Raw genomic sequence first — 15,038 nt, forward strand, 5'->3', positions numbered from 1 at the left:
AAAAAAAAAAAAAAAAAAAAAAGATATACATTTCTGTGATCACTTTTTGAAAACATAAAACGTTAAGAAAATATCTGTATGTTCATCTTTGTATCATAGCTGTTTTCATTTTAGCCTATTTTCCTCAAATTCTTAATGTGTATATCTGTCATAGAAATCATACATGTCCTTTTTATTCTACACAGCATATACATTATCCCCATGTTTTCATAAGTTGTTATAATTATTTAATGACTTCATAATAGTGTATATTCTTGCTTCTTTAATTTGTAGATTCCTACCTTGAGTGGGTTTCTAGTTGGGTACTGGTTGGAGCTCATTAATTAGATCATTTGTGAAGAAGAGCAGCTTTCCTTATAAGTGTGTATGGTGATAGGTATGGTTGAACATTTAGGGCTCTAATGGTAATTCAAAGGAATTAGACCACTATTGGCTAGTAAAATGGTTAAAAAAAAAACCAAAACCTTGATTATTTAAAAATACTAGTTCAGGTCATGAAAGTGCAGTATTCTAACACTAGATTGATTGCTCATTTCTTTTTAACCTAGTCAGCTTTCAGTAGGCAGAATTTTTTTGCCTGTGATGTAGCAATGGCCATCCTTTCTATCCTTAGTGGGTATGAGATTTAAATAGGAAATTAGGGCATATGTTTTTTTGTTACTGCAGTAAAATTAAGAGTTTGCATGTAACTAAATACCTTTTTATTGCATCACTAAACAACTTTGTTAATGTTAATCAGTTTCGAATTAGAGGCAGAGGAAGAGCCAGAGGAGTTTTTGCTGGGACAAATACTGGTCCAAACAACTCAAATACTACTTTTCAAAAGAGACCGAAGGAAGAGGAATGGGATCCAGAATATACCCCAAAGAGCAAGAAGTACTTCTTGGTGGGTGTTAGAAATCTGTGTTTATTTGATTTGCATTAATTTTCAAAACATACTAGGTGAATACATTTGAGTACAGATATCCACTACTATGAGAAGATTTCACCATAATGTGAGAAACTTTTTAACAAATTCATTACCCAGGTGATTTGAAATTTTGATAATGTGGGTCCCTTTAGTCTTGTCTATAACTTTCTTGACACTGCATATAGGCTGATCAGGGTAAACTAAAAATATACCTGATTTTGTAGCCACATTCAGAGAAGAACATTTTTATAGTTGAACTTAACATATGTTTCATATCTGTCTGTAAGACAGCAATGGTTATAGAAATTTCACATTGAGATGTAACTTCCATCTTCATAGACAGTTGCTTAAATGAAAGAAAAGGAGAATTCTTTCTTAGTACATGCAATTAAGGATCTCAAGGAGGCCGTCAGCTTTTATTAGAGTGAAAGGAAGATGAAAAATGGAAAAGTTTTTCATTTTTGAAAACTTAGGAAAAGTTGCGAGATATACTGATTTGCTGCTTCTGGGTGATGGAGATACTTTTTCCTTTGAAGTAGTTTTCCAAGGGTGACGTTAGAGGTGGTGGGTCTGAAGAATTCTTTAGATAAGGATAAATATTTTCTGCAGTTTGTCATGGGGAAAAAGGTCCTTCCTGCAATTATAGAAAGAGACTCATGAAAACACCAAAGTGTTAGCAGAGGTATCCATTTTTATTACAGCTTTCAGGGAATTTCCTTTTCAGGTACTAGTTCTGAAAATTAATTGCTTTCAAGGAGGAAATTATTACTAGACTTAAAGATATTATGTCTTTCAGTGGACTTTTTAGGAACATATTTGAATAGACCTGGATGTCCATGACACATTTGCTTAGTTGTAGGCCATAGCTGTCTTCTGAAGTGGATCCTTGGTTTGTTGAAAAATGGGTGATATACTTGTTTCAGAAATTAATATCTTTTTACCTCTTTTTGATATGTTAATGACCTAGAATTCATACGCATTATATATATTTTTCAAAGTACACTAGGCTTAATTTATGCTTTTTTGAGGAGAAATTTGTGCTTATTGAGTCTTAAATTGACAATCTGGAAAGAAAAAGGCATTTGATTCAGGTATAGAAAATTTTATAAGATCTATCTACTTTTGGTTTAAGAGTTAGTGCCTTAACAGACGCCTCTTGGTGCTAGGTACTAAGATGAAATACAAATATGATTCTAATTCTTGGTTTAGAGACTAGTAGTAGAGAAACACTGTAAATTATATGGTGGCTTTTCCCAAAGGAGGAATTGATGGCGTCTATAAAGTAGAGAGTGATTAGCAGAGACCTTTGTAGAGGAACTTGTCTTGAATCTTTAACTTAAGAGATAGGAAGGTAGACTGTGATAACAGAAGGAATGAAACAGTGTGGAAGAGAGAACTCTAGTATTTGAATTGCTAGATGGTTGGTATAAGTTTGGGAAAATTGAGAAAAACATGAGTTAGATTGTGGAAAACCATAATACTTTATTTATTAACAAATTTGGGGTTTAAGCAGTGTAACAAAACCTGTAGTTATTGAATAGCTAGAAGATTTGAGAGATTGAGTGTTTGAACTAAGGGGCTATATTTGAGAGAAGTTGAAAGTAGTGTTCATAGAGATTTAGTCAGGGACTAAGTAGTTGGGTGTTGGTAGTGAGAAGAAGGAATCTAAGATAAGGAATTCAAAGGAAAGTGGCCCTTTGAGAAGATAATGTTCTTTTTAGGATGGGTTGAATTTGAAGTGCCTGCAAGAGACCAAGTGGAGATGTTCAGTGGATAGTTGGTAATGTAGATTTAGAGAAACAAACTAGGAGCCGCAGTCTTGTAGATTACCATTAAAGCTGTGATGAGATCACCTAGTCAGAAGAGAAGAGACTAAGACCCAACATTTCAAAGGGGTTGAAGAGAGTATAACACTGCTGAGAGAAATAGATCCAAGTGTGAAAGGTCAGAAAGTTAAGGAATGAGAGATGAACAAGTAGATAGTTAATTGTTTACCACTTTTAACAATTTATAAATAATTTAGACCTTCATTTTTCTATGGCATTCATTCAGAATCTGGTATCATACTTTTTACCTTAAATTGGTACGTAATTATTTTAGGTTGGCTTTTAATTGGACAGTAGATTTATTAAGAAGAATGTGTTACTGTAAGAATTTAGCCTGTTTACAAGTAACAGTAATATTTTATATGTTGCTATTCTGGGTTATATTTAAAAATACCTTGGTGTCAGCCTGGGTCCAGTGGCTCACACCCTGTAGTCCTAGCACTCTGGGAGGCCAAGGCTGGTGGATTGCTTGAGCTTAGGAGTTGGGAGACCAGCCTGAGCAAGATCAAGACCCCATCTCTACTAAAAACAGAGAAATTAGCCAGATGTTGGAGTGAGCACCTGTCATCTCAGCTACATGGGAGGCTGAGGCAGGAGGATAACTGGGCCCAGGATTTTGAGGTTGCTGTGAGCTATGATGCCACAGCACTCTACCAAAGACAATAGAATGAGACTCTGTCTCAAAAAAAAAAAAAAATCTTTGTTTCTTTATAAAAACACATTTGTCACAGAACATCAAGTAAAATTAACACATTAGACTTTTCCATATAAATTAATTGCTAAAGCTAATTATTACGATTTTTATTTAAGAGCCATTGAAATGGTAGCTTTGGTTTTTACATGGATATTTGAATTTAAAAGATTTGCATCTTATGTAAAGCTACCTTTCGGATAACTAATGGAGAGAGAAAAGAATATAATTCAGGAAAAGTTTAAAACTGGATATTCCCATAGATTCTTTCAGATTAATTGATCAATAGAAACTTTGCCCATATCTATGAAAGTTATGCTTAGTTAACAGGTGACATTTATTGAATATTATGTACTATGTTAGATGCTGTTCCAAGTATTTTACATTAACTTATTTAATGCTTATACAGTCCTTTCGAACTGGGACTATTATTCCATTTTTATAGGTGGAAAAAACAGAGGTATAGAGATTGAGGGGCTTGACCAAAATTGTGTGGCTAGGAGGAATGGGATCAGAATTCAAATCCATGCATTGGACTTTAGAGCCCTCTCCTTAGAGGGTCCTGAAAATACTTTACCATTCATCTTTCAGTACTGAATTATAGTAACATTTGTTACATTCTGTTTTGAAATTCCCCATCTCCAAACTTGAATATATACAAAGGTATGATCCTGTTTTATAAGCAGTCCAGGAGAGATATTATTAATAGTTTTAATTAGAGCCTGGAATTCTGTGGAGGGGTGAGTATGAAGAGTTGGATGGAGCAAGGGGGAAAGTACTGAAGTAGACAGATTTTTGGTGTTGAGTTAATACTGTCTTCTCAGGAAGAGGAAGTCCTTGGTGGGAAAGGGGGTTCAGGATTAGAATTTTGATAAATTAACCCGTTGAAACTTGATATTCTATGGAGAAGAGATACGAGGATTTAGAATGTCTTGGTTCTAATATAGACACCTTTGTTAACATATTTTTGGATGTGTGTAAATATTTAATTTCTGGCCCTTTATTATCTGTGAAATAATTCAAAATTGTAATGGGATTGAAATCTTACATGTAAGATTTGAGGATTAAGGGTATGTTAGCATCAGAAATCTCACGTAGATAGCTACCAGGGTATCCCTAGGAAAGACACAACTTAATCTTGTAGTTGCTAGATTCTTTACCAAGCTTTAGATGATTGTTTAAAGGTAATGGCTAGTTTTCACTGTAGCATGAGTTTTGTCATTGCCTTCTCTATTTCTGTTAATATCGATGTATTTTATAGGTGCTGGTTCTAAGGGATAGTTAAAGGACTAGTGTTGTGACCTTGGGCAAGTTACTTAATTTCTCCGTGCCTCAATTTCTTTAATTCTAACATGGGAATAGTGACAGGGTTGTTGTGAGGATTAGTTCAGTAAATAAACATAAAGTGCACAGAACAGTGTGGAGACCCACATTGTGCACTGTAGCAACATTATTTGTCACTTTTTATTGAGTGCTTGCTCATCTGACGCTGGGCCAGGCACTTTTTACCCAGGTTCTATGTTCTTTCGAGGCTATCCCTTTAATTAAAATGAGGAAGTAAATTTTAGGTTGCCCAAAGTCACAGTTTTTGTTAAGCTTCAAATCCATGCCTCTACTTCAAAACCTGTTTGCCTCTTCTCAGAAATGTATGGAATACAGAGTAAATATCACAAACGAAGAAACAAACTCTAGAGTTCAGTGTGTTATTGCATTAAGGGAGCATGTAATTGAGTAGGTATCATTTTGAATGGCAGACTATTTTAAAGTAGTTTATTTTGGGTTTGCAGTTTAAACTCTTTCTGATGTATTTAAACTTACACTTTGGATAGTTCCAAAATTCGTTCTTTATGGTGTCATATGCATATACTTCTAGCTAGTGATCTTTCATTGGTTTGGTGCAGATAAATTATTACCAGTTGGTAAGTGCTCTTTCATATAGTGTGTACAATGGAGCTTTTCAGGTCATGAAGGAGGGTAATCTGTTAACATGCCAGGCATGTTGTGTTTTGGAAAAAGAAAGCAGATCATAAGAACAATTTTCTAGTAGCTTTTAGAAAACTGGTCAGTACCAGTACTGTGGAGGTTATTTGTGTTTGCATGATACTTCTTTTTTTTGGTAAAAGGGTATCATTTTGCCTTATTTCTCATTTTCTGGGCAGCAAATTTAAGAGTTATTAAATTAGGGTAGGAATAATTTACTAAATTATACATAGGAGACCTTGGCCTTTGGTATTTTAGAATGTAATGTTCATCCCCACTCAATCAGCAATGTCAAATACTTCTTAAAAGTTTTTTTTTTTTTACAGATTATAATTTGTAGTTTGTGGAATATCTGCTTTTCAGTTTTTCAGATTGTTTTGCTTAAAGGAATACTTTATATAATTTGGGAAACATCTGTATTCAAATAGTTAATGAAAAATTGAGGTTGAAATGTGATGGCTGTAGTATTTCAGGTTGGTGAAAAAGAAAAAGGTCTGAGGTATTACTCTAGGCGTCACGTTATTGTGATTTGTTGTTGGAGCTCCCTAGCCCAGAAGATTGATAAGTACTATACATTGAATTAAAAAATATGCAAGGTATAAAATTCATACCACCTATTTTATTTGGTGAGGATTATTTATAATGACATTTTTATGACTTTTGCCATGTCTATATGACTAAGGTAATTTTGTTAGAAAAAGATTATATTTTATCTCATTGTATGCAGCATAATAACAAGTGGACTTAAGATTGAGATAATGGAAGGACAAAAAGTCAGAATTCTGAAAATGAGCAGTAACTTAACAGTTAAGATTCTCTGAACAATTTTCTGAGCAACCCTCAGTCCTTAGGTTACTTATATAGTAAGATAGAATGCTTTTGACAGTGGAATTTATGTATGTATATTTTAATACAAAATTCAGTTTCACTGGCTTTATGTGTTTTTAGACTGTTAATAACTCATACCCCGTCATGATTGAAGAAATAATCATCTTTATAAGAAGACCATTTCATTGACAATTGTTTTTAACCTTTCTGTAGCATGATGACAGAGATGATGGTGTGGATTATTGGGCCAAAAGAGGAAGAGGTCGTGGTACTTTTCAACGAGGCAGAGGGCGCTTTAACTTCAAAAAATCAGGTAGCAGTCCAAAATGGACTCATGACAAATACCAAGGGGATGGGATTGTTGAAGATGAGGAAGAGACCTTGGAAAATAATGAAGAAAAGAAGGACAGACGCAAGGAAGAAAAGGTAGAAACAGTTCTGGTAGATTTTCTTTAGTATGGGTTTGGTGGATGAATTATTTAACTTTTACGAGCAATTATTATTATGGTTCATGTTTCACTGTCCATATCTTCATTAATCTTTAAATTTCTTTCTCTTTTTTCCTTAGGAATAATAAATACGAAGTAAGATTGCAACAGAGAGCAGAACTTGCAACCACATTTTTTTTTTACCTGATTTTTGTTTTCAAATAAGAATGTAAGCATTTTACTTAAATTTTACTGTTTGCAAGTAGTCTATAGAAATTTTGTTTTAAGTCTTCAAATATCTTGAGAAATAGTAGACTGACTGTATGTTGAAAATTGTACTGAAATAAAGTAGATATTGTTAAGTACCATATTTGTAACTATCAACTTTTAAAAACTTTTACTGTTTTTGTTACATGCATTGTAATTCTGCTTTGTCTATAAGATATGGTCAAGTACAGCTCTGTGAAAGTTCTGATTCTCTTCCTTCCCTGTTTGTTAATGTTTTATTCTGAAGTAAACGTTAGCTCTACATACAAATCCCTGAACAGAAATTGTTTATAGAGTCCACACTAATTGTTTTAACTATATACACTTGCTTAATTCAATCACACTACATTGTAGGGTGACTAATTTTTGAAGTATACCAGGAAGTTGTTACTTTGGTAAACTACGCCAGTTTAACAACTTGAACAGATGTTTAAAAAGGAAAAATGTTGCCAACAGCTAAAAAATACAAGCTATTAAAAATTAGGTTGAAAACTTTGAGAAAATGTTATTTTTACTGAAAGCAAGCAGTGGCCTACAAAAAATATTCTTGGAAGCCTTTTCTATTTGGGTTCAGTATTAAGTGTTCTTTTCCTATTCTTACTTGATAGTTTGAGTCATGGTCTTAGAGTTCATCTATTTGAAAGAAGAAACTGGTTTGTAGTAATACTGCAAAAAAACCCCAAAAAACCCAATCCTATCAGTTGTCTTTAATGAAAAAAACAGAACAGAATTTGTAATCCTGGCATTGGTGTGGAGGAGGATAATCAATCCTGCAGAATAAGTTAATATTTTAATACCTTTTTCATATCTTATATATTTATTTGAGCTTTTAGACAGCTGAAACATTAGTTTGTAGTGTAACCCGAAGAAAAAACAGGCAAATGCAACATGCTGTTCATTAGTAGTATTTTAAGTAATATTTTTCACATGTCACCAATAAAAAGTTTTGGCAGGAAGTGTATTGCAGCATTGATCTAACCTGGATTTAACTTTTTTCGCTATTGAAGTTGCAGTTTGTAAAATGCCTTTTTCTTTTTCTTGCCAAGGGTTTATTTTTCAATTGATAATCTTTCAAATGTGAATAACCTTCAATGTTTATTTTGGTAACTCTTAAAGGAATGAAAATCTGAAATAGTAAATTTCAGGGTTAATTTTGTCTGCTTTATGGGCATATGTAAAATTAGCCGTATTTCATTTGTAAATCCAGCAACTGAATTAGTTGTGATTTGCATTAAAAGATAATGTTTATTCTGTTAATGTAAATTTTTGAAGATCTTTAGTGTATGGCTCTTTTATCTTTACTTTGGGTGAGTTGCCATGCGTCTCTGCACCTCGATTACATACAGCTAGGGACATTTGTGAAAGAGCTATTGGAAACAAAACTAAAACCAGACTCAGTATATGTGATTGTATGGCCCTAAGGTTCATAGTATTGTGTGATTTACTCCATTAACTTTGTCTTTCTAAAATTGTTAAGAGGAAATACCTGCCAAAGCAATTAATCAGGACATAATGTTCCCCTATTTAGAATAATACTTCATGTGAAAACAACATGGATGTGATCCCAGACACAGAATTTTTGTAGCCATTTTATTTTATACAAATAAATATAAACTGGTTATTTGGTTGGACATTAAATCTTCGTGCATGACTATAAATGTGGAGTTTTGTTTATCCACTTAAGACAATAGGAAGGGGACGATTTGCTGATAAATTATTTAATAGGGAGTGGGAATAAAGCAACTTAATTCCCAGGGGCAGGTTCCATGTTGAAAAATACCAATGCATTGCTTTAACTTTCGATTAGTTTTATTCTCTTAAACAAACTTAGAGTATCATACCATGCTATATCCTGGTAGGCCAGGGTGGTTGAGAACTCCACAGTGGAATGCCATTTTGGATGTTACATTTTTTTTGAAGGCAAGCATATAAAAAGTAGCCTGTGTATTTTTTTAAATCACAATTTAACTTCACACTTTATGACATGTTATAAAGGCTGAATGGTTCCTCTTAGTAAGGGTATTTGTTTACAAGTGCCAGGAAATAACTCTTTGATAAGGTACATTAACAGACTAGAGAAAGGAAGTAAAAATGAACCAAAGGATATTTCTAGAAAAAATTAAGAAAGCTATTTAAGACGGCCATGACTCAGTTTTTGGCATGTATGTATACCTTTCAACATCGTAGGAATTTTTATATTAAAAGCAAAATATGTTTTTCCAGTTACAGTCTACTTTAAGGAATTACTATTGTTCCCTTTTCACAGGTAAAATCACTGTTGGGAATTACAATTTGAGAAAAAAAAATCCAATAAGAATGAATGTAGATGGCTAAACGATTCTTACTCAGTGTAATGTATAATGCAACAGGGACCCTTGTAAATTGTCATGCCAATAAAATGTCATAAGTGGTAATAGCTGTTGTTTGTTTACCTGATTTTGAGACTATTCCTAATGTCTGTTCTATACAACTCATTTCTGTGGCCTATTTCTAGTATTAGCTCCTCTGTTAGAAAAATTACTGGTATAGTGTGGCTTGATAAATGCTTTATAAAATTCCTCAAACCTCTCCTTAAGGTTTTTTCTTGTCTCACCTGGGAAAATGGGAAGTTTTGTAGTTGGTAAGTTTAAGCAAGCCATTATTTAAACATATAAAATTCCAGGGGCAGCGCCTGTGGCTCAGAGGAGTAGTGCACTGGCCCCATTTACCCGAGGTGGCGGGTTCAAACCCAGCCCCTGCCAAAAATTGCAGAAAAACCCACCAACCTATAAAAACATAAATTCTAGATTTTTAGTTCCCTTTTCCATGTTAGTATGGAACCATATCAGCTGTATTATGATGGAGAGGACTTCTCTTCCTTTCTGAAAATATAGTAACTGGGTAATAAGTAAAAAGAATTATCCTTTTTAGTCTTTTTTCACTTTGAGTAAGATCTGGTGTAATTCTCAACATACTCTTACAGATTATTTGAAATATAAAGTGTGACATTCCATCAACTTAAAAGTATTCTCACAAAAATTTGTGCTGAGATGAATCCATACATTTTGACTCCGACAAATGACAGATTATCCCTTAAAAATGTGAGAGAAATAACTCTGTAAAAAGATGTGTAAGTAGTTTAAATATATTCAGTGATTTTTAATGTTACATACAAGTTTTATATATAAATATATACTATGTTACTTATTAAAGATAGTTTACTTTTTCAACTGCAGTCACTCTGGGGGATATACCTTAAGTTTACATAAGGAACAGTATTCTTTTACATTTAGAAAAAGATGTGCAGAGTGCATCCCAATTTTAAAGAGCTAAGTAGGAAAAGGCACATGGAGAAATAAACGTTATTGTAATGGGATTAATTTAGCTAGACTTAAGTCTTGAATATGCCTTAAAATTTGGGAGTTATTTTACAGTTTAGAATTCTCACATTGTTGTTAAATCTGAGTGTTATGGGTCTAATTTCATTTTATTGGTGTAGACAAAAAATTAGGAGTTTCTTTTTTTTTTTTTGGCTGGGGCTGGGTTTGAACCCCATCACCTCAGGCATATGGGGTTGGTGCCCTACTCCTTTGAGCCACAGGCACCGTCCCTCTTCTTTTTATTTATTTTAAATTTTTTTTTTTTTTTAGAGACAGCGTCTCACTTTATCGCCCTCAGTAGAGTGCTGTGGCATCACAGCTTACAGCAACATCCAACTTCTGGGCTTAAGCAATTCTCTTGCCTCAGCCTCCCGAGTAGCTGGGACTACAGGCGACCACCACAATGCCTGGCTATTTTTTGTTGCAGTTTGGCCAGGGCTGGGTTTGAACCCACCACTCTCAGTATATGGGGTGGGTGCCCTACCCACTGAGCCAAAGGCGCTGCCCAAATTAGGAGTTTCTTAATGATCTGTAACTGAGCTAAGTTTTTTAGAGGGTTTTGTTATCACCCAGGCTGGAGTGCAGTGGTGCAGTCACAATTCCCTGCAACCCCATACTCCTGGACTTTCAGCTGTTCTGCTTCACCTTCCCAAGGTAGCTAGGAACATAGGTGTGTTCCATCACACCCAGCTAATTTAAAAAAAAAAAAAATTTTTTTTAAGAGAACAGAGTCTGGCTATGTTGCTCATGCTAGTCTCAAAACTCCTAGCCTCCAGCAATCCTCCTACCTGGCCTCCCAAAGTGCTGGGATTACAAGTATAAGCCACCATGCTTGGCCTGAATGAATAAGTTTGTTTTGAATGAACAAGTTTTAAGTTTCTTAAAATTAGGAATGTCTAGAAATATATTGTATTCCCATTGTTTGATGGGAGAGCCTCAGAGATTGTATTATTTATGAGATGGAGTCATGTTTTAGAAACATGAAACATGCAGTAATGGGCTCACCACCTATAGCTCAGTGGTTAGGGCAGTGGCCACATACACCAAGGAGGTTTTGAACCTGGCCCAGGCCTGCTAAACAACAGTGACAACTGTAACAAAAATAGCCAGGTGTTTTGGTGGGAACCTGTAGCTGCTTAGGAGGCTGAGACTAGAATTGCTTAAGCCCAAGAGTTTGAGGCTGTTGTGAGCTGTGATCCCACGGCAACCAAGTGAAACTGCCTCAAACCAAAAACAAACATGCAGTAATGATGAGAGGGTGTCAGTTATGCTGATGGGGCCAAAATTGTATAGATGAGGGTGCCAGATTTTTTTTTTTTTTTTTTGACACAGTCTCACTATGTCACCCTGGGTAGTATTTCGAGGCATCACAACTCACAGCAACCTCAAACTCTTGGGCTTAAGCCATTGTCTTGCCTCAGGCTCCCCCCCCCCCAAGCTGGGCCTACAGGCGCCTGCCACAATGCCCATGGCTATTTTTTGGTTGCATTTTTTTCGTTGTATTTGTCATTGTTTAGCAGGCCCAGGCTGGGCTCAAACCCTCCAGCCTTGGTGTATGTGGTTGGCGCCCTACCCACCAAGCTATGGGTACTACCTGTGTATCTTAATTATAATGATGTGTACATAGGAATTTTTTTTTTCCAATGTACATTTTAGGTGTTATATTTATAGCACATTTATTTATTTATTTATTGGAGACAGAGACTTAAGCTGTCGCCCTGGGTAGAATGCCGTGGCCTCACAGCTCACAGCAACCTCCAACTCTTGGGCTCAAGCGAGTCTCCTGCCTCTGCCTCCCAAGCAGCTGGGACCACAGGCGCCCGCCACAACGCCCGGCTATTTTTTTTTTTTTTTTTTTTTTTGGTTGCAGCTGTTGTTTGGTGGGCCGGGGCTGGATTCGAACCCGCCACCTTAGGTGTATGTGGCTGGCACCTTAGCCTCTTGAGCCACAGGTGCTGAGCCTATAGCACTTTTAAAATGCAGAAGATAGGCTGGGATGGCTCACACCTGCAAGACTTCATCTACAGCGGTTCTCAACCTGTGGGTTGCGACCCCTTTGTAACAATGAAAATACATCAGAGGCACCTGTGGCTCAAAGGAGTAGGGTGCTGGTCCCATGTGCCAGAGGTGGCGGGTTCAAACACAGACCCAGCCGAAAAATGCAAAAAAAAAAAAAAACCACAATGAAAATACATCACCTCTTTAGGAAGGTTGAGAACCACTGATCTACAAGGAATAAAAAGATTAGATGGACCTGATTATGTATACCTGTAGTCCCAGTTACTTGGGAGGCTGAGGCAGGAGGGTTGTGTGAACCCAGGACTTTTGAGGTTGCAGTGAGCCTGTGATGACACCACTACACTCTAGCCTGGGTAATAAAGGAAGACTCAAAATTTAAAAGAAATAGATAACTTGTGAAAAAGAGGTGGACAAGCGGGCTTTAATGCTATTTCCCCAAAAATCTGGGTTGAAGTTTTCTTGATAATCTCTTTGGGTTGCCCAACTTCTGATTGAAATAATAATTAGCTCTCCTTTTAATAAAGTAGATGATAGCAGTTATGTGATATAATTAGGTGATGTGAAATGATTCACATCATTTTGTGACAATGAGTACAAACTATATATTTGGCAGTGATAACTCTTGGTACTGTCATAATGATTCCAATTTTTTTTTTTTTTTTTTTTTGGAGACAGTCTTGTCTCAAAAGAGACAAGGTCTCTTGGTCTTGACTCTACTTGGTCACCCTTGGTAGAGTGCCTTGACGTCTTAGCTCACAACTACCTCAAACTCTTGGGTTCAAGTGATCCTCTTGCCTCAGCCTGCCAAGTAGTTGGTACTACAGGCGCCTGCCACAACACCTGGCTATTTTTTAGAGATGGGGTCTTGCTCTGGCTCAGGCTGGTCTTGAACCTGTGAGAACAGACAATCCTCCTGTTTCGGCCTCCTAAGTGATAGGATTTCAGGTGTAAGCCACTGCAACCAGCCAGTGTACATCGCTGTTTTCTTCATGGCACTATCCCCATAAACTTGGACTAACATGCGCCTGATTTCACTTTCACTTTTGCCAATTTAACAAGAAGTTAATGTTTGTTCGTTGGTCTAATTCAAGCTCTGACATTCTTGCAATGGCATAGAAAACTATGCCACAACAATAATGAATGCCACTCAGCAAGACACCACCACACATCGACATGAACACAGCTGTGGGACACTGATATACAATGTTATTAAACCTCACCCAGTTTGCACAGTGCTGGTTCCTAGCCATGAGCATGGTATGTTTTTTGATTTGTTAACATCTTCAGCTATTTCTTAGAGTTTCATAATTCTTTATAGAGATCTTTCACATCCTTTATTAGGTAAATTCCCAAATATTTGATCATCTTTGGCACAATTGTAAAGGGAATAGAGTCCTTGACTTTTTTCGTCTTGACTATTATTGGTATATGTAAAAGCTACTGATTTGTGAGTATTGATTTTGTATCCTGAAATACTACTGTATTCCTTGATCACTTCTAAGAGTTTGTGGTTGAGTCCCTGGGGTTTTCCAGGTATAAAATCATATCATCTGTGAAGAGTGAAAGTTTGATCTCCTCTGACCCTATTTGTATACCCTTGATCGCCTTCTCTTGCTTGATTGCAATGGCTAAGACTTCCGTTATAATGTTAAAAAGCAGTGGAGACAATTGGCAACCTTGTCTAATCTGAGTGGAAATGTTTTCAATTTTACTCCATTCAATATGATATTTGCTGTGGGTTTGCTGTAGATGGCCTGTATCAGTTTAAGAAAAGTCCTTTCTATATCTATTTTCTTAAGTGTTCTCATCATGAAAGGATGCTGGATATTGTCAAAAGCTTTTTCTGCATCTATTGAGAGAATCATATGATCTTTGTTTTTTAGTTTGTTTATGTGATGTGTTATATTTATAGATTGACATATATTGAACCAGCCTTGAGACCCTGGGATAAAACCCAGTTGGTCATGGTGTATAATTCGTTTGATGTGTTGCTGGATTCTGTTTACTAGGATCTTATTGAATATTTTTACATCTATGTTCATTAAAGGTATTGGTCTATAATTTTTTTTTCTTGTTGGGTCTTTTCCTGGTTTGGGGATCAGGGTGATATTTGCTTCATAGAATGTGTTGGGAAATGCTCCTTCTTTTTCCATGTTTTGGAAAAGATTAAGTAATATGGGTACTAGTTCCTCTTTAAAGGTTTGGTAGAATTCTGATGTGAAGCCATCTGGTCCCGGACTCTTCTTTTTTGGGAGATTTTGTATAGTCAATTCTATTTCGGTACTTGATATAGGTCATTTCAGCATTTCCAGTTCTTTCTGATTAAGTCTAGGAAGTTGGTGTGCTTCCAAGTATGGGTCAGTTTCTTTCAGATTTTCATATTTCTGAGAATAAGGTTTTTTATAATATTCATTAAGGACTTTTTGAATTTCTGAGGTATCTGTTGTTATTTTGCCTTTGTCATTTCTGATCGATGATATTATGGACTTTCTATTTTTGGTTAGGTTGGCCAAAGATTTATCAATTTTGTTGAAAAAACCACCTTTTTGATTCATTGATCTTTTGAATAATTCTTTTTTCAATTTCATTTAATTCTGCTCTAATTTTAGTTATTTCTTTTCTGCTGGGTTTGGGGTTGGAATGTTCTTCCTTTTCTAGTTGCTTAAGATGTCCTATTAAGTTATTGACTACCTCTCTTTCCATTCTACTTCTTTTTTTTTTTTCAGTTTT

General features: G+C 35.6%; 1 protein-coding gene across 4 annotated transcripts in view; it reads left to right on the plus strand.

Moving 5' to 3' along the window:
* Positions 1–9,339, plus strand: part of BCLAF1 (BCL2 associated transcription factor 1) — a 34,798-nt gene extending 25,459 nt beyond the window's left edge. For 2 of the 4 annotated variants that reach the window (XR_002773546.1, XM_023513488.1), the window contains 2 exons: positions 6,449–6,661; positions 6,804–7,371. Coding sequence is in view for 2 of the 4 variants with exons in the window: in XM_023513488.1 (XP_023369256.1) it covers positions 6,449–6,661; positions 6,804–6,809 (219 nt within the window). In the remaining 2 variants the exon portion in view is untranslated. Of the gene's footprint in view, positions 1–739; positions 887–6,448; positions 6,662–6,803 lie in introns of all 4 variants that reach the window. The other 2 variants (XR_002773545.1, XM_012805456.2) reach the window with 2 other exon arrangements.
* Positions 9,340–15,038: the final 5,699 nt, after the last annotated feature.

Source organism: Otolemur garnettii, unplaced genomic scaffold (assembly GCF_000181295.1).
Source record: "Otolemur garnettii isolate 467f Iridium unplaced genomic scaffold, OtoGar3 scaffold00042, whole genome shotgun sequence".
Lineage (NCBI taxonomy): Eukaryota > Metazoa > Chordata > Mammalia > Primates > Galagidae > Otolemur > Otolemur garnettii.